Source organism: Thamnophis elegans, chromosome 1 (genome assembly GCF_009769535.1).
Source record: "Thamnophis elegans isolate rThaEle1 chromosome 1, rThaEle1.pri, whole genome shotgun sequence".
NCBI lineage: Eukaryota > Metazoa > Chordata > Lepidosauria > Squamata > Colubridae > Thamnophis > Thamnophis elegans.
The window spans coordinates 83994799-84016145 of NC_045541.1; the positions used below are offsets into that span (position 1 = coordinate 83994799).

General features: G+C 37.1%; 1 protein-coding gene across 11 annotated transcripts in view; it reads left to right on the plus strand.

Annotated features, from left to right (window-relative positions):
- SOX6 (SRY-box transcription factor 6) overlaps window positions 1-21347 on the plus strand; it is a 469113-nt gene that overhangs the window by 415126 nt on the left and 32640 nt on the right. For all 11 annotated transcript variants that reach the window (XM_032222712.1, XM_032222721.1, XM_032222668.1 and 8 more), the window contains one exon: window positions 2316-2506. In XM_032222712.1, the coding sequence (XP_032078603.1) occupies window positions 2316-2506 (191 nt within the window). The remainder of the gene's footprint in view (window positions 1-2315; window positions 2507-21347) is intronic.

A 21347-nucleotide genomic window follows, 5' to 3' on the forward strand; every position in this document is an offset into this window, starting at 1 on the left:
TATCCTTCTGCGACGACTGCGGGAGGTGGGAGTGGGAGGCACCGTGCTACGGTGGTTCTCCTCCTACCTCTCGGACAGGTCGCAGTCGGTGTTAGTGGGAGGGGAGAGATCGTCCCCAAGGCCCCTAAATTATGGGGTGCCGCAGGGTTCGGTCTTATCCCCCCTACTATTCAACATCTACATGAAACCGCTGGGAGAGATCATCCGCAGGCACGGGATTAGATACCATCAATATGCGGACGATACTCAACTGTATCTGTCCGCCCCGTGCCAAATCAATGAAGCGGTTGACGTGATGGGCCGGGGTCTTGAGGCCGTTATGGACTGGATGAGGGTTAACAAGCTTGTGCTCAACCCAGAAAAGACCGAGTGGCTGTTGTGTTTCCCTCCCAAAGATTTGGCAAACATTCCAACACTCAGGCTGGGGGGTCAAATTCTACACCCCTCAGAGAGGGTGCGCAACTTGGGAGTCCTCCTGGATCCACAGCTGTCATTCGACCACCATGTAACGGCTGTGACCAGGGGGGCATTCGCCCAGGTACGCCTGGTGCGCCAGTTGCGACCCTACCTGGACCGGGAGGCCCTCACAACAGTCACTCGGGCCCTTGTGATCTCTAGGCTGGAATACTGCAATGTGCTCTACATGGGGCTGCCCTTGAGGAGCATCCGGCGACTTCAGCTAGTGCAGAACGCAGCCGCGCGAGTGATTGCGGGTGCCCCCCGATTCACCCGCATAACACCTATCCTCCGCGAGCTGCGCTGGCTACCTGTCGATCTCCGGATGCGCTTCAAGGTGCTATTAATCATCCATAAAGCCCTACATGGCAGTGGATCTGGATACTTGAGAGACCGCCTTCTGCCAATTACCTCCCTACGACCTATAAGATCCCATAGATTAGGCCTCCTCCGCATTCCATCGGCCAGCCAGTGTCGGCTGGCAACTACAAGGAGGAGGGCCTTCTCAGCAGTAGCCCCGACCCTTTGGAACGAGCTCCCCGTGGAGATTCGTACCCTCTCCACCGTCCAGGCCTTCCGCATAGCCTTGAAGAACTGGCTCGCCCATCAGGCCTGGGGATAAGAATTGCTACCCCACCCGAATGATGAATGAATGTTGCTTACTATTTTTATTATATGTTGTTGTCTTAATATTGTATTCCCCTCTCCCTGGTTTTCTGTGAGCCGCCCTGAGTCCCCTCAGGGAAAAGGGCGGCCTACAAATGCTAATAAACCAAACCAACCAAACCAAGAACTGTAATTAAAATATATCATTTCAATTTATTTGCAGCTTTGAGTTTATAGTGTAATGATAACGCACAATGATACAGTATGTTGTAAAATGCCATTTTGTGGTTACAACAATTTAATATTATTCCAAATATGCATTAAATTTAAAAGAGCATTGTAGACAGTTTGCATCATAGTTGTACCTCATTCTCCATATCAAAAGTTGCTTCATTAGGTGCTTTCTATGATAAAAAAATATATTAAAAGGTAAAAGCTTTATCTTCTTTTCTCCCTCATCGTCAATCACTGAACATTGTGGTAAAAACTGACCTGGACTTAATTCTTTTATGTTCTATAAGGTTCATGTTTGAATGTAGTTAACATGAATGTTTTGGGTCTAACTTGTCAGCTTCATAATGGAAAAATAAATGAAACAGCAATCAGTTATATCAGTTAGTACTTGGAAATATTAACCTCTGTAATAAAACATAATATGAATTTTTCATGAATGTCAGTTAATAAAATAAATTTACGAATACAAAGCAAAAAACATTTGATCCTTTGTACTAGGATTGAAAAATGTGCTGAAATTCTCACTTTAAAAGGCATCAAATGTTTTGATTAAATCATTAATATAATAATAATTGTTGTTAATTGCTTCATGAGAGGTTATCTCTGATTGAACATTGCTCAGGATGGAAAACAAAATTACAGCTGTTGCCCAAATCTAAAATTGCTATCCATTTTAATATTAAAGAAACAGGCTTTAATATGTGCAGCAGCGGTGGGATTCACTTACCTTCCCTACCAATTCGCAAATGTGAGCGCATGCATGCCTGCACATGTACACTGCCTTCTGTGCATGCGCAGTGCTTCCGCATTACATCAGGGTGGGCGGGCGGAGCCTCCCACAGCCACCGCTAGTGGTTTGCCTGAATCGGAGAGAACTAGCTGAATACCACCTCTGATGTGCAGCATCTGAAATTACAATGTGTGTGTGTGTGTCTTTGTGTGTGTCTTTGTGTCTGTGTAAAAATCTCTGGAAAAGAGGACGTTTTAATGCGCTCTTACAATCATTCCTTTCTTTCTAGACATACTTTCCAGTCTTAACTCACCTGCCCTTTTTGGGGACCAGGACACTGTAATGAAAGCAATTCAGGAGGCTCGAAAGATGAGAGAACAAATCCAGCGGGAGCAGCAGCAGCAACAGCAGCAACCACATATTGATGGAAAGCTTCCCTCCCTGAATAGTATGGGCCTAAACAACTGTAGAGCTGAAAAGGTAACACAATAGCTCTTCCACCCTTGTTGCTGCTGAATTTATTTGCATGGTTTACCTGAGGAATAGCTACTTAATTCCAGGAAGCAATTTCAATATTACAATTTTTAATCATTTGTTGTAATGATTGTAATGTAGGTCCTTGAGGGTCTGGGGGAAAAAAGAAAGTGTAGAACTGGATTGACCAGAACAATATTTTTCCACAAGGAAAGTTTATTCAGGGGCCCAGTGGCACCAACAGGGAATGTCATTCCCCCCCTCTCATTCTGCACTGTATGAGAATCAATGTATGTATTACAAATTAGCCAAAGTTTCATTTGAAGAATGGCAGATGATTAAGATGGGTGAGTAATTAAGACCCCTGTCCATATCTTTCCTCAGTCATATTCTGTGAGTGATGTCTCAAAAAAAAAAACTTTAGACTTCTTATATTTTTCCCAAGTTAGAGAAATATCATATGGTAGAAATATGGATTAGAGTTGTCTTTCTTGATTGGATACTGGGCCTAGTATCCATTTGCCTAGTTTCTCCTTTCCAGTGACATACTCCCAATAAGCACAGTAGGAATATACAAAGAATTATTTCTGATAGCTTTCAATTGGTATTTAATGGCATACTGCTAGGGTATGCTAGGTTACCTGGCATTTCAGTAGAGTCATAATAGCTCAGTAGAGGTGTCTTTACTTAATTTCTCATAGTACTACTATGGTGCCTTGTCAAATGATCTAACTGTTATTTTGGAAGGTTAAAAAAATTAACACTTTTCTTTTTATTCAGTTTTTATGAAACAAAAAGAAAGTATTTCAGGCCCTTCATTATTTTCTGCATCTTGTTGGTCTCTAAAACCAGAGCTACAAAAATCCAGACAACCACTAGGTGGCAGGAAAGAATCATAGTAAAACCTGTATTTTTGCCATCCCCTATTGATGATGTAAATATTTACACCTCAGATGTGCCAACTCTTTTATTAATTAGGGCAGGATTCTATTTGTATAGCAAACTTTCATTTAAACTCATCTTTGTGTGTCTCTCTCTGTGTGTGTCTCTCTCTGTGTGTATGTAGATATATACATAAATACACACCACATTCCTGAATATAACATATTCAGAATGGCTGTTCTGAATTTTTCAGAACTAAAGCTTGCACACTTGATGTAGAGTTCAAAAGACCAAGATGAAGAGAACAAGGAATGCATGCACAAGCTTTAGCTGAAGCCCTGCCTTTCTTCTGTCTTTGAATAACATTCCTGGTGTGCAGTTTAATTGGGAATTCTAGATATTTATGGTGTTTTAATATCAGATATAGGGACATGGTGGCTAAGTGGCTAAGATGCTGAGTTTGCCGATCAGAAAGATCAGCAGTTCAGCGGTTAAAATCCCTAGTGCATGTAATACTTAGCCCAGTTTCTGCCAACCTAGCAGTTCGAAAGCATGTAAAAATGCAAGTAGAAAAATAGGAACCACCTTTGGTGGGAAAGGAACAGTATTCTGTGCGACTTGGGCATTGAGTCATACTGGCCACATGACCACGGAGACATCCTCACACAGTGCTGGCTCTTCAGCTTTGAAACGGAGATGAGCACAGCCCCCTAGAGTCAGGAACGACTAGCACATATGCAAGGGAAACCTTTACCTTAATATCAGATATAGATATTTCATACAAGAGAGTTACATTTTAGAAGAATCATTAGGAAAAAATAATCCACATACGTAAGGAGATAGTGTTGTTTAGTTAGCAATTTACTCTGCAGACTTGAGCAAGGTTTTTTTTTGGCTTCGCTTACAGGCTTTTGGACAAACAAACTAGATAAGAATCTATTGTAGTGTTTTGGTAGCAAAGTAATGGAAGCAGGCAATTCTCTCTAAAGAATACAGATATAATCTATGAAATAATTTGAGATATAGTATGTCTATAATTTGCTTCTTTGCAGGATTGGTAAGAGCATTTTTCTGATATCACATGAATCATTATTTCCTGTACAGTAATACCAGACTATATACAATTGTTATTATTCTGGGTGACTCAGGACAAAAAGTTTTTCAGCCTTTCAACAGAAGACAGGATTATAAAATGGAGCAGGGATGGGGAGAGAAATAGATTATCAGTAACATGCTATCTTTCACAGTCTCCATCTCAATGAAATGTGAAATGAAAAATATAGTTAAGTCTTGTAGTATTAGTAATAGTTTTTATTACAGATCACTGCTGTGGTATTATTGTTATTGATCAGGATTTAGTGAGTTTATAACTATGTGTGTGTGTGTATTAATATTATTCATAATCTCCCTCTCCCTCTCTTTCTCTCTCTCTCTCTGTGTCTCATAAACAGCCTTGAGAATAGATCAGGGGAAATATTGAAATGTCTTAATGTTAGTGCTCTTCAATGTTAGTGCTCTTTTAGGAAAATTACTTTTGTATCTTGCTACCCAAAAGTTATACTTAGGAACCCTGCGGGTAAGGTAGATTGATCTCATTGGACTTCCAAATTCTTAGGTCATTATTTGACTGCAGTAAATACGTGATCATGGCTTATCATCAGAATGGCTTCTCTTGCTTTGGTATTGTGAATAAGTAAATAAAAGTAAGCTTAAGTGAATGTTGTAGCATGCTTGAAGAGATCAACATTGGCTCCTATGGTATAGTCTACCAAACAGTTGATAAGTTGCATAGTTGGGTTCTTTTTGCATTTTTTTCACTACTACTACTACTACTACTACTACTACTACTACTACTACTACTTCCTCTTCCTCCTCCTCCTTCTTCCTAGCATATTCCCACAGGTGCAGGGTCTGCTTTTCAGGTCATTGAGCACCACTTTGTATGGTCAACATGGTGCAGGCCCACGGCTTGCATATCTTTGTGGATGGTGGCTTGCCATCTCTGTTTCAGATACCTGCGTGGTCACCAGCCATTGACTTCTAATTGATAGGCAGTCTTGGCCATAGTGGAAGGTGCTTCTCTTTGGACATGTCCATACCAGTGGAGTATGCCACTTATTTGTACTGTTTCAATCCAGGCAATCCTTGGCTGTCAGTGAGCCAAGAATGTGGGGCACTAGTAGCCATTTTCCAACTCATTCCCAAAGGGAGGAACATAGAGGCCTGAGATTCATTACTCAGTTGTGAGCACAATGGGAAAAGTGTTCTGTAGATAGAACTGTCAAATATGTGTTTTCATTTGAATTTATATGTTGCCTTGTTAGATTTCTCGGAACAACGGGGGTAAAATGGATCCATGCCCATAAAACGGATTTACATAGCTTCTTGCCCCCAGAGGATTAACCATGGTTTGCAAAACATATTTATAATCTAATAAATATTTATCTGCACAAGATGTGATTTAAATGATAGCATTTTAAAACACATTTAACACAGAATCCCATTGTGAAATAATTTTTATAACAGCAAGAAAAAAAAAGCTGAAAGGGTGGTATACAATTTCTTATTAAAGGCAGCCTTGTGATATCCACAGACTCTTCTGAAGAGCAGATTTCAGTTTGGAAACAACCCTGACCACAGTTAGAACCTTTTATTGGTTGCTTTCTAAATCTGTTTTTGCAAAACCATTGAAAATAAATGAATTATTCTGTGCATGTGCATGTAGACATTATATTGTTCCAAGTAATCCTTGATCGTGTTAATGAGTGGTCCGGGCTAGTTCAGAAGTTAGCCTGAACTTCCATGATCCTTAAATATCCACTGAAACTATTTGAACAATCTATCTTTTTTTTTTCAAAGACCTTATGAGCAGTCCTATTTATGCCTTTTCAGAGCTCACCACTCAAAGTTTTCGACTTTAGTCAAGCTAGTAGGTTCCTTAAGAACAATAGATTTTCTGCCAATCTACAATCTGCCTTTTTGTCATTTAATTATCATGCCTCTTGTGTTCAACTTGAACATGGCAGTATATTTTTATACAATCTTTCTTTCCCCCTTCATACTACAGACCATGGGCCATTCAATTGCTTTTCAATTCTAAGGATGTTCTGCATTTTGTTTTCATATATTTCAGTCATATCCACTTACCCTCTCCCCACTTCTTCTTAAAGTTAGCACAGTTCTCCTAATTTTTTCTTGTGGGCCTTGGTTTCCACAAATCCATTTTACCTACATTTATCTTTTCTTTTATCTGAAGTTCAAGATAAGTGGAAAGCTAGCAGTCCAAAATAAACAGTTGAAAGATAATGAAGAATGTTGACTATATTGCTATTTGTTTTATGTTTCATATTTTGATCGTACCTTTATCTGAAAAATACCTTTTAAAAAATGATAATGTGTTTTAAAGAAAATTAGGAAATCAGTGATGTACTAAAAGATTCACTGGAAGAAAACTATTTTGATGCTCCTTGAAAAGTGATAGGTAACAAGACTTGTTTTCATTCATCTTGGGGAATAGTTCTAAAAGTTAGATTTTTAAAAAAAAGTTAATTTGCCATAGTGGTAGCATTCGGAAAAAGACCTTAGAGAAGAAATGATGTACTCATGCTTATCTAAGCATCTAAAGATGTTGAATAGAAATCAAGAACCAATCTATGTGTTCAAGTAGTTCCATGGTTTCTCTGTGAAAGCCTTGTGCAATATACAGGTAAAGCACATTATAGTTACAATAATTCACACTGGAGGTAAGAATGGACAGGAATAATAATGAATAGGAATATGGACAGGGAATATTTTTTCTCACTTAAATTTTGATAAAAGTTTAACAAATGCACATGTGAATTAAGTCACATTATTTCCACGAAATTTACAAAAATTATATCAGTTGGAATGTATTTGTAAAGGAAAAATTGTACAATTTAAAACATTTGCAATAAGGTCTATATTACAAAGCATTACATGTGTGTATATAGGAATGCAGACAAAATAATTATGAATTGTAGGATATATATTGGAAAAGTGAGAAACCAAAACAAGTAAAATCTATCTGCTCTTAGCTAGCTAAACGTTCTGTGGCTTTATTGCTAGGTAGATTTAAAAATGATATTCCATTATAAATTCAGATGTAATATAAATATGTAAGGGGTGTTTTAAAATATTCATTTTATTTTATTTTTTTATCATTGATGATGTTATAGTCTATTGGTCAAATGGTTTGACTTGATTGCCCATAACGGTTCCTTTGGAGGAGATAAACTTTATGGTAGAGCAGCATATACAGAAATTCTTTAATGTATAAATAGTTCATTTAGTTGAGTGTGATAAGTTTGGGGAACTTATCATTCATTTGCAGTTATTTATCATGTGTGCAAAAGTTTGAGAAAAATATTCTTAGCAAATTTTACTGCAAATGCAAATGAAGCATTTATTTCACCAATAAAAAATACATTATCAGTCTTTTTTCATGGTGGATTTATACTGTTAACACTCTATTTCCCTCCCCCTCTCTTTCTCCCTCCCTCCTTCCCTCTCTCATGTACCCTCCCATAAATGCATACATGCAGAGCCCTTCATCATTCTTACACTTTCCAATTCATTTATATAGAGAGCATAGAACTATTAAGATTAAAAGAAGCAGAGAAAATATAAAACATTTTCAATGGAAATGAAAACTCTTTAGGGAGTCCAATGTAGTAGATGAAATTAAAAATAAAGGTATTGAAATAATTCTCAGGGAAAGAAGTATTTAAGAGTTGTATGGGAATAGGAGTGATATGTTAAATACCCAAACTCTGATCTGCAGCCTGCTACCGATCCACAGCCTTTTGGGAACTGGGCTGTGCATACAGCGGGAGAGTGCACTGCTGCCACTATTGCTGGTCCGTGGAGCCCAAAAGGTTGGGGACATTATATTAATAAATGAAAATTAGAAGGAATACTACAAATATTAGCATCCAAGAAAAATGGGTAAAAAGCAAGAAAAAATACTATTAAGATGTTGATAAATTGTAAGGATATAGGTGGAGCTGATATCATAAAAGAAATGTTAATTTATGGATGCTACTTGTTTATGGAATGATTCAGAAGTAGTATTCAGCCAATTCTGACAGGTTCTGGAGAACCAGTAGCGGAAATTTTAAGTCGTTCTGAGAACTGGCAAATAGGCTGGCCCTGCCCCAGCTGCCTCCCAGCTGATCTTCTTTTGTTGCCCTGAACAGGAGAACAGAGCTGGAAAGCAGGTTAGTGGGGTAAGGAGGGAAAGGGGATTTTGCAGTGACCTTCCGCCAGGAGTGGCGAGGAAATGAGGATTCTGCAGTATTCTTCCTCTGCCACACCCACAAAGCTACACTCACAAAACAACACCTACAGAACCGGAAGTAAAAAAAATTGAATCCCACCACTGGAATGATTGTGCAACTTGTGTAAGATGTATGCAAAGACTGTGTCATAACTGGAAAAATGCCATTATTGCTTCCTTATACAAGGAAAAAGAAAGCAAAAAAATGAATGCCAAACTTACAGGGGGATTAATATGTTATATGTCCCTTGTCAGGCAGAGGTTTGATTGAAAGGTACAAGAAATGACAACAGAATTTGGGATATGCAGTATGGCTTTAAGAGGAGTGTGCATAAAGCTTAGTTTTGTTCTTCATAAGTTACTGAGAAATACATGAATATGAGGAAGCTCATTGTACATTTGTTGATTTAGTAAAAGTTATGATAAATTGAATAGGTTTGCATGAATATGGAACTGAAGATTGATTGCTGAATGCAAAAAGAGCAATATTTGATGGAAGTAAATAATGCATGAGCATAAATGGAATACTTAGCAAATAGGTCAGGATTGAGCAGGTTTTAAGACAAGGAGTTGATATGTCCTCTTAGTTGTTTTATGTATCTCTGGAAAAACATATAAATAGTATGTGTATACAGGTCTGTTGGCTTGGGGACATGAATGTATATACATTTAGGGACATAAATGAATATGTAGTTTTATATGAAGATAAAGGAATATTGTTGACTGAGAAACTGAATGATTAGCAGTGAATATTAGATTAACATGGATACAATATAAAATATGGATCTGAAAATTAATGTACGAAATCTAAGGCAGTTGTGTTTTATAGGGAAATATAATGATTTCACAGTATATATCCATGATGGTGAGCCTATGGCACCGTGCCACAGGTGACACGTGGAACTATATCGGTGGGCACGGGAGCTCAGCTCTGGTGCGTGTGTTTCTCTCTCTGTGTGTGTGTGTGTGTGTGTGTGCACTTGCCAGCTGATTTTTGGGCCTTCTGGACCCATCAGAAGTTAGGAAACAAGCTGTTTTCAGCCTCCGGAGGGAGGAGGCCAATTTCGCCCTCCCCAGGCTTCTAGAAAGGCTCTGGAGCCCGAGGAGAGCAAAAAACAGACCTTCTGATCAGACTGAAAATCAGCAAACAGGCCATTTCTGGCCTCCAATGGGCCAGGCTGTTTTTACCCTCTCCAGACTTCCAGAAAGGCGCTGGAACCTAGGGAGGGTGAAAAATGGGTCCACCGTGCCATCATGTGCCAAAAGCGGGGGGTGGGCACATAGAATTATGGGTGTGGACATGTGCGAGCATGACCCCCCCATGCCTCCCCCGCTTTTGGCATGTGTCTCATACAGACAGACAGACATCTTACTTCCTTTTCCTGATATAATAAAACTTACTAGAAATGGGACTAAAACAACACTGCCAGACTACACTGAAAGGAAAAGAGAGGGAGGGAGGGAGGGAGGGAGGGAGGGAGGGAGGGAGGGAGGGAGGAAAATGTATGTATGTGAGTGTATAGATACGCATGTATTTGCATGTGAACTCTTTGCATTTCTGACTATAATTTTAAACCAAAATGTTTAAAATTATGTTTCATGTTCAGCTTTTTAAGCAAATAATGGTGCTAATACTCAACAATTTTACTGAGTTGGGGTGTATCCTAAAACAGTGATTAAACCCTTGGGTCCTTGCTTCATAATCCACATTTGTGGATCCTGAGGAAATTTGAAAGGCCAGTTCATCTAATATTGGCTCCTTTTATTAGGGACCTATAATACTATAACAGTATTGAAATTAGACATAGGATTATTGGTATTGAGCCATGGTGGCCAATAGTTAGAATGTAGTACTGCAGCTACTTCTGCTGATTGACTGCTGCCTGCAGTTTGGCAGTTCAAGTCTCACCAGGCTCAAGGTTGACTCAGCCTTCAATTCCTCAGAGGAGGGTAAAATGAGGACCCAGATTGTTGGGGGCAATATGCTGACTCTGTAAACCGCTTAAAGAAAGCTTTAAAGCACTGTGTATATAAGTCTAAGTGCTATTGCTATTGAGTGACAAGAAAAAATAATATTGTTTAGAAGCAGTGAATAAAACTTCCTGTTAAGTTTCCTTGCACGTTATAAACAAAGAACTTTAAAGTTCTGGAATAAAATATTTGCGTTTTTCTTATGCATTTAATTATGATACTTACTTGGATGTTTTTTTTTTCTGCATCGTTCCTCCCTAGCACAACAATAGACCATACTGTTTTTAGCTGCATGATCAGGAAATAAATTTTTCTTTGAATAGCTAAATGATTACAATACCTCTCACATAGTGAAACGGTGTGCTGAATCTTTTTGATGCAATTAGAATCTGATCTGGTAGAAACACAGAATGAGGTATCTTATGAAAAGGTGAAACCTGTGACTTCTCAGTATGTTTTTAAAGAACAATATTGTAGTCATGGAGACTTTCGGCAATCAGGTTTATGTTTGTTGCTTCCAATGTTGTGATAGTAAGAAAAAGAGCCTAATTTCAGATTCTTTCCAGAAAGTTACCCTTTGTGTATGTCTAACGCAAGAGATATCATAATAATCTTAAAGTGTAATTCTGGAGTTAGCAATAAAAAGCCTACAGATGGGAGCGTGCTTTCAGTCTCTTTCTTCCTAGGCTTGCTACCTGGTTTGCTGCTTTATTTTTTGAATATAATAACCACCACCAAAACAACTTTGTATGCTGCAAAGTTAAGCAACAGCCTATAGTTTCATATTTAAAAAAAGTGTTATGTTGCCTCAAGAATTTGGTTGGGAGAATTAAGTGTGCCTTCTGTTAAAGCTCTGCCCACCCTCCATCACCATAACCATGTTTTCTGAGTGCTGAGAAGCTCACTTTCCACTACAGGTGGAAATCTAATGCTTCTACTTTCTTCCCTCTTTTCTTTCTTTCCCTTAGCAATCTTGGTTCTTGAATAAGAGCTTATTTGTTGTCATTGTGGGGAATGTAGGTGGACCAATCTTGATCATGAAAAATAATAACAATGAAGATGGCTGGATTACATGTTTATGCTTCATGGGTCAGCCCCTTGAGATAATCCAGACAGGAAGCACAAAGCCTAAATACTAGCATTACCTTTATTGTAAGGTTACAGAAGCAGAATCTTGCAAGTGTGAACATACTTCTTCCTTATTTTTATTTTCCAGAAAACTAGGAAGGATTCCTTGTGAGATCCTTACTATGTATAACCAATTTCATTGTATTTAAGTACAATGACAATAAAGATTATACTTATACTTACTTATACTCATACTTATGTCTCTATTTTCCCTATGGGCTGAAATATTTTTTGCATGAAGCAGTTGCATCTTTTCCTTCTGTCTCCCGAGGTCATTCTCATATCCCACTGCATCATGTGATGAAAAAACTAGTTTTGGCAATTTCGAGGAGTATTAAATATATATTGGAATAGCATAAAGGTACATAATATGAATTGAGACACTTGAAAAAAGTTTAGTCTTAATTTTAACCAAGGAACATTCAAAGGCAAATATTGCATCATAGTTACTTGTTTAGGCAATCAACATTGTTAGCATCATAGTCACTTTAATAGTATAACAAAAATAAGGAAAAAAGGAACAAAATGACCCACTATGGTCATGCTAGAGATAAAACAAGAAACTAAAATTTTATCACATCTTTTGAAAATCTAAGATATAAGATATCTTATAAATTCTCATTAAGAAATAAAAAGACTATTGCTAGCTGCCAACGATGGCTTGATTTTACATACAAAATGAAAAATGAGAATTACAGTATCCTATTTCAGATCAGAAATCTGAAAATTAGTAGTTCTGATTAATTAATCTGATGTATGCATGCATACATATTTTTCTTTTCTTTTTATAATATTTCTTTGCTTCTTTTTCTTTAAAGATGAAATAAAATGTCAGTTAGGAAAAAGTTTGGACCAGGCAAATAATAGAACACTCCTTCTCCAATCTCAACTATACTGCTATTTATCCAAAATTGGTACTATTTTGTAACATAAAATGTCTTCCTAATATTTTTTGTTAAAAATGTTAATAGTCAATGTATATTTAATTCTTTTCCTATTAACTAAAAAGCTTAGGAAGTCAATAAGTAAGGAATCTACTGAAATATGAAATCCATTAGCTCATAATTCCAAATTATGACTGCGGCTATTCCCCCTAAAGAAGAAGATAATCCTGAATTTAAGACGATGGAAGGAAGATTAGATAGATTAACACTTTAAAAAAGCATTACTGGTCATTTTATCAACTGAGACCGATCCTGGTAACTTTTTTTCATACAGCTGCATGTTTTGCACAGGTGAATAAATTGTCAAGAAGGCACATTGCTTCAAAGACAGAACCAGAAATTAAATTAAAATTTAAAAATTCTTCTCCACTTTCTCCATTGCAGATACTTGCTTTTTAAAATTTGTCCTTTGTATGTGTTCAGTCAGTTATTTTCATTACATATTATTCCTGCCAATTTTCTTGCACCCAGAGTCAAATTATTACATTTTTACAGGACTGTTCAGTGCCTAGTTAATTATTTACCAAAAAAATATAAGTATTTGTTTCTTTATTTAGCTTGATATGATCACCGCCTTTGCCATAGTGAGTCTGGGTGGTGAACACAATTTAAACAAAAAAAACCAATATAAAACCATTAAAATGTATGATTCACCACATACTATATAATTAAAAAAGAAACAGTAGCCAAGAGAAAAATACATACAGTAATGTAATACCAACCCAAACAGGCTTTGCTAACTTCTCAACTACTATGCCTGGGCATACAGCCAGGTTTTTAGTGCTTTCCAGATGGCCAGCTGGTTTGGGGCCAATTTGATTTCAGGTATTAAGGTCTACCAGAGGGCAGGGGCTATGGTGGGAAAGGCACACTTTCAGAGTCCCCCAGATGGCCTTCTTTAATAGACAGGACCCAAACCATGCCTCTCCTGTTGGAACCAACAAGGCAGGTAGAAACCATTGGAGAGCAGTGGTTTTCAACTACTTTGGGTCCCTTCTGTGATAATAACAAAAATCTTAAATTCCAATGAGAAACCTACCAAGAGCTGGTGTAACTTACATAACAAATGGGGAATGCCCATAATTGACTACATCATTGTATTTTGAACCATTTATGGCTTCCAAATGCTCTTCATGGGCAGCCCATGTACGTGTAATACATTGCAGTAGTTCATGTGAGAGGTGACCAAAACATGAATGATCATGTGCAGTACTTCCAGTCTATAACAACACAAGGCTATGCATAAGACCCTCCTGCATATATCCACCTCATGCTGTTTAACTAGGAAATATGAGTCCAGAGAGGGGACACCCTCCCAAATTGTATGCTGCTTCTGTGTAAGGTAATGCAACCATATCCAGAACTAAAAATGGAACATCACTGGAACCAGGGCCCTGTGAAGCCTAAGCCATTAAGTCTTGCAAGGATTGATTTAAGCCTGTTGCTTCCCATCGAAACTCCCATAACCTTTCCACACTTGGACTAGATCTCCATGGCAAAATGGGGTAGAGATATACAGCCAACTTGGAACCACATACTAATGACACTTCACACCATACTGTCATATGACCTTTTAAATAGGAGTGGGCAGAATGTTGAGTTCTACAGGGCAGAGCAAGGTCTCAACCTCTCTCCTCCTACCCACCTATTCCAGAGAAAGGAAAACTGGCACAAAACTGTGCTCTTAAAACTAACTGCCAAAGCTAGCCTAGAAGGATACCATGATCAATACTATCAGAAACAGTTCAGAGATCAAAAATTGTGAGGAAGGATCTACTAACCAACATCCTTCTCCTGGCCCATAAGTCAATCACAAGGACAATTGGTACCATTATGAATTTGTATTCAAGCATCCATAACCTCTTATAGCTTCTCAATTGCTTTATTTAGGCATGGGGGCCTAAGTGAAGGGTTTGTTTTGTTGACCACATTTCTTTACACAGAGTTGAAGCTTTCCTTTTGACACCAGCAGTTAAGTAGCATGAGGCAGAAAAATTAATGTCAGAAAAAGAGTATTACAAGACAAGAGAGATGACATAATGATTTCATCAGCCTTGACCATTGTCACTACTATATCTTTAGAAGTATCTTAGCCTTCTCTCTGAGAATTTCCAAAACATTAATTTACAAGTGAAGTGTTCAAAACCAGCCATATTTACTTTAAAGCAAACAAAGATCTCTACTTGGAACATTTTAAAAATTCTACAGTACTGGGCAAATAAAGACCTAACTAAGCCATAACATCTGATGAACTCAGTGTTTGAATTGTTCAAGCTGCTTGTTTAATAACTGTATCTACTTCTGAAACTCAAAGCACATGCTTTAATTTTTAATATATAGTTTTATAATTGTCACCTGCTTTGTGCAATGCCATGCAGAAAAAAATATCTTGAATTTTTGTAAAGTGTTTGGGGGATACTCACCCCCAGACTAAATGCTTATCATGAAATTATGACTGCCTATGACCTTAGCACTACAGTCTAGAATGGTTTCCAAATAATCTCCATATATTGGTATATCTGGAATTTGAACTGAAGTAAGACATGCATTTAAGAAATTAAACTCATTACAATGAAAATCAAGATCCATTTTCCTACAGCAGAAAGTTTTCCTGTGTCTTTTTAAAAGCCACTGAAAGAAAAGTATGATCTTTATTGTGAATCTAGTCTTTAAAGAAATCTATTCCCTATTTTTTCATTTTTCATTTTTTATTTTTTTTTTCATTTTATTGAGATTTATAGGCCGCCCTTCTACCTGAGGGGACTCAGGGCGGCTTACAATCACAAGGGGAGGGGGTGCAGTACCAAGAGACAAACAATAGTGAACAAAATAAAATGGTAAACCACAACATGCATTCAACAGTCAACACTCGGGCGGGTAAATTGGAAACCTATCCCCAGGCCTGCTGGGAGAGCCAGGTCTTGAGGGCTGTGCGGAAGGTCTGGATGGTGGTGAGGGTACGAATCTCAATGGGGAGCTCGTTCCACAGGGTCGGAGCTGCAACAGAAAAGGCTCTCCTCCGTGTAGTCGCCAGTCGACATTGACTGGCGGATGGAATTCGGAGGAGGCCCTAATCCTGACATGTTAGAAGAATAGTACATTTGTCCTACATAATCCATTATTAGACTATTTAATTCAATGACATTGGCAGTGGCACAGATCCTATCATATGAAGTAAATCTTCAGTCTTAAGAGTGACTTTGAAGGAAAGAAAGGGAATGAATACTTCAGGAAAGTAGAAAAGGTTTTCTGTCCTTACACATGAAAAATCAAACAAGATGTAATTAAACACCAAATGTAGCTATAATTATCTGATCTATTTCTAATCCAGGATTCCTTTTGGCCTCATTAAGCATAAAATAGAGCATTTCATAAACAGCCTCTTTCCTTTCATTTGCTAAAGGACTATTTGAGTTGGCTGCAGATCTTCATTCTCAAAATGTTAGATTCTGATTGCTAATCTAACAGAATCTAACCAGAAGGCTGAAAAGTATTAGCCTCCATAAAGATAAATCCATGTGGACCTCTAGGTGAACTATATAAAATGATTTTCATCTTCCATTGAAAGAAAGGGTTAATCTCAAACTGTTTGCATACTGACATGGATCATGCGTTGGTGCATAAATAAAAAGATGGAAACCACATTAAAGCAGTAGTTGGGTTACCACACAACTGGATATGCTTAAGACTGAATGCTTCATAACTCTAACTACTGGGGAGCTACAAACTCTATAAATAACCTTGCAATTGGTTAAGACCATATTAAAACCAGATGAACAGAGACATCCATGGGGGGAGATAGGGAAGCATTGTCAATGAGTACTATAGTCTGTAAAAGTGCTAGGAATAGGTCTATAATTTAGGAGCAGTTCCTTGTGTAGCAGTAATTCTGAATCTATGCATTGCAAAGATGGGTTTAAATAGAGATCAGACACAAAGGAGAACCATATGAAGTTTTTCTTCTTCGTTTCCAAAAGAGTAATATCTATTATCCCTTCTCAGCTCCTTGGCTTTTCTTCACATCCTCAGTTTAATTCTTGGCCAAGCAAAGTAGTCTTTAGGTTTAAAATGATATCATTTCTCTTTTATATACACTCAACACTCTACTGTTGTTAAATAATGGATTGGATATAGAATGACAAGAATGCTATTCATGGAAGTGGGAAAAATCCTCACATTTTCTTGCATTTTTTAAAATCTTTTTGGAGGAAACCTTTAGAATAGGGTGAGAAGTTGCAAAGGAAATTTATAGATACAGTACTCTATATGTAGGGATTTTTTCCCCACAACGTGTCCATTCATGGTTAACTTAAGGAAAGTCTGTTCAGTTAATTCAATTTTCTGTGTTCATGTTATATGCTACAATTTTCTGTGTTCACATCATATGTTAAATCATATACTAACCACACTGGCAGGGTCTATACAAACTGGTAGGCTAAACTGTGATGCACTTGTTGTGATTCAGTGTATCATATGAATACAGCTATTGTTCTCGAAATTTTGCAAATACAGTGCCATCAAAGAAAGTGGAATTATGATCCACCAAAGAGACCAGTTCTGACTTTGTTTGCATGTTTCACTTTCTTCATTAAGGTTCAGTGGCACACTATCATTTTCAATTTCCTCCTGAAATCTTCCCATATTAGCATACAATCAAAACAAGTGGAATCAATCTAATTATATTGGATGGATAAACATAAGCAAAAAAAAAATATTTCCAAACCGACAACAGAATTGGTTGGTAGTAGTGGTAAACATACCAGACACGAAATTGTGAGTTCTAGTCCCACCTTAGGCATAGGGCCAGCTGCGTGATCTTGGACCTGTCATTCATTCTCAGCCTTAGAAAGAAAGCTGTGATAAAACACTCCCCAAAGACCTTTCCCAGAAGACTGCAGGAACTGGTCCAGGCAGTCTTCAGGAGTCAAAAACTGCCTCAAAGGTAACCTCCCCCCCCACCAAAACTCCAACTACAAATCATATTTACATATAACATAGTTTAATAATAGGGACGCAGTGGCTCAGTGGCTAAGACACTGAGCTTGTCGATCAGAAGATCAGCAGTTCAAATCCCTAGCACCACGTAACAGAGTGAGCTCTTGTTACTTGCCCCAGCTTCTGACAACCTATCAGTTTGAAAGCACATAAAAATGCAAGTACAAAAATAGGAACCACCTTTGGGTTCCGTGCACCTTTGGCGTTAAGTCATGCTGGCCATATGATCACAGAGACGTCTTTGAACGATACTGGCTCTTTGGCTTAGAAAGGGAGATGAGCACCGCCCTCTAGAGTCAGGAATGACTAGCACATATGTGCAAGGGGAACCTTTACCTATAGTTTAATAATATCTAAGACTAAATAGTCTCTCTGAAATTAGGCAGTAACTCCTCTTTCCCTTGAAAAATGCTCAAATAAGTTAGGAAGGGCAGAAGTCATGTGAACATGCTAAGTCTTAACAAAAATATTTATTAAGAAATCTTTACAAAAATATAATTGCTATTCCTTTAACAGATAGAAGAATTGATATAATGCTGATCATAATCTGTTCGTTCTGGAATTGCCTATAAGAGTCTGAAAGTGATTCTCAAAGGTATATGACAAATAAATTGCAACACAAATTTGCAAAATGCAGTCACGGGGCCATTTTTTGCAGCTAAACTTATTTTGTTATCCCCAAGATAAAAATTAAATGTATCAATCTCTGGAAACAGATTGAACACACCAACGTTGCCCCTTACTCACTCTACAACAAATGAACAAATGATAAATACCACAGTGAAAAATAAAGCTAGCCATGTTTCTTGCAGTTTTCACTAAACATAATAATAATTTAAAAAAAACACAAAATTTGGACTTTGACTGCAAAATTATTTTTAAATGACAAAATTTGACCTATCAGAATTTCAGTTTGTGCTGGCTATAGTGGAATTTATACCCTTTTGTAACAGTAAGGAAGATGATCACAAGCTATATATAATTTTGATTAATTTATTCATTCTGTTTATATCCTGGTTTTGTCTAATAGAACATGTATTGACCTTATTTGGCCAATTCAAGTTCCCTTTATGATACATGGCAATGAATATCAAGCTCTGAGGTAAACTATGGCTTAAAGTATTATTATTAGATATATTAAGTATTACTGTAATTATATACAACTATAAGATTTTAAAAACAGAAGAATTTATGTTCATATGTTAAGTAGTAAAGAGTGAGATACAGAGAGAGTAAAACAACCAGTATAATTAAATTGTATAAAGGCTGTTAAGTACTGCCTTTTCTAGAAATTCTTCCCTCAGTATTTTTTTGAACCTGACCTTTTTATGTTTGTTTATTCTCTCTGGGCTAGAATAGAAGTACAAGAAACCAAAGAAGTACAAGAAACCAAACTTCAGATGTGTTTTTAAATGCATAATGTAGCATAATTTAGCTTTAATCTGTTGCGTGTGTATGGGTGTCTATGTGTATAAAGACAACATGCTGGAATTTTTGGCACATCGTGCAACTAGAATATTGTCCACAGAGTGCATAACATTCCCAAAGGCATTTACTTTGTGGCTTCTGTATATGACCCGCATTATTAAGGAGTCTCAAAACTGGTTGTTTAAATAAATTTTGGTAACTACTAGGCTAGAGTCTTGAAATAAAGGGGATTACATCATTGTCCAACTATGCCTACTTCAGCAAAGATGTATTTGTTTGTAAAGATTAGGGGGAAGAAGAAAGGTCTTTCACACAATGATTCGCATGTATGCCATTTTCCACTTTAGCCTTTGCATATATGTCAGATGTGGAAAAGGAAAAAAAAATGTTGAAATAATTTGGCAATGGTTATAGTGTGATTAGTCATGGTAATCTAAAAGGGTTGCCTGGTGTATTATTACATTTCTTATATTGTTTTTCAAGAGATGGATGCAGTCATCTTTCACAGAGTTTGAAATACACATACACACAGTCTTTGCTTGCTGGCAAGTAAACTGTTATTTAAGTACACAATTACTGAAACAGTTTTGTTGAACTTGTCCAAATGTTCTCACATGCTTAAAGATGGCATAAATGTCATTTATGGTAGGCCATTTAGTACAACTATACGGCATGAATTCCTGCTCCCCTGATCTAAGTGTATTGGTTTGCTTTATGATATTTATGAGTCCTTTTTGATGGAGTCATCAGTAAAACTTTAATGACACTATAAAATGATAAAAATGTCATTAATTTACCACGGAGCCTGGATGCAGCGGTTGTAAAGTTACATTTATAAACAGAATACTTTTTATATCAAAAAGCATTGTTATGTGGCAATGAATATGTAACACTTAAATTTAGGAACAATTTTACTGCTGGCACTCGCATTATTATAGAATAATCAATAACTGTATAAAACATAGTATAGCATGTAAAATAGTAGTATATAAAATTTTATGACAATATACCATGCACATCAAAAATTCAACGTTTACCTAAATACAGATGAAAAAAACATTAATTGTATGCTTAGTGTTATCATTACTTTTCTTCCCCATGATCACAATTTTATATTTATTCTGAAGTTATTAGCAGTTTTCCTCCCCTACTCCAGTGGATAAGCAAACACTTTCTTTTGCTTTCTTAGTTGCTTCCTTAGTTCCTAGTCTTCTTCTACTCCAATTCAAAGGATAACATTGATCATTCCCAGCCCAGAAGTATAGACAACGTTATTAATGGAATGCAAAGTAAAAAAAAATGTTTGAAGAGTTGAGTTATTTGGTGACTGAAAATCAGGGGGATAATAATCTCATAGTCCATCTGTCACGACAGAGTTTGCTCCATCATTGACTGTGATAACATGTGAATATGATGGATGGCACTGCTTTGTAGTCTGGAACATTTATCATTTATCAATGCTGACTAAGGGGGGCTTTAAATATCTTTTTTTTTTACTATGCAACACCTAGCTCATATTTCATCATTTCAAAGCACTTAACCAAAAGTCCTAGAACACAGCAAAGCAAAAATTTCCCTCCCATAGGTTTTATACTGCCTATGTGCTTGTGCTTGATAATGCATAATAAGTGCCTAATCATGTCACTGAATGGAAAATGAAGATTCTGTTTTTAGCAAAACAAATTCTATATCAGTCCACTTCAGCAATAACAATTCCTGCTTTTCAAACTTCAATAAAGGAGAGTGTTTGTGGTTCAGGGTTGAAATGTGCTCTCTGAGCTTGATTGTTTTCTTGCAGATATTTCACTGCCCAAACTAGGTGACATCATCAGTGCTACTGGTGGAAGTGGGCAATTTTTTCCCATTTACTTCATTTCTCAAGTGTTTGGTGCCCATGTGTAGTATGAATAAAGGAGAATACTTAATGCTTTTTGAGCTTGATTGTTTTCTTGCAGACATTCATTTTCCAGACTTGGTAACATCATCAGTCCAGCAGTCTACTTAGTTTGTGTAATAAAACATCTACAAGAAAACAATCAAGCTCAGAGAGTACCAAAGACCAATCACTTCAGAATTTTGTTTATAATTTGAAAGAGATTGTAAACTCTACAAACTTTAGTTCTCTTGGTTTCCAAGTAATGTTCTAAGTTGAATTCAGTTCTATGAGCCCTTTTGTCTGTAGAAAATTCATAGAATGAGTTTT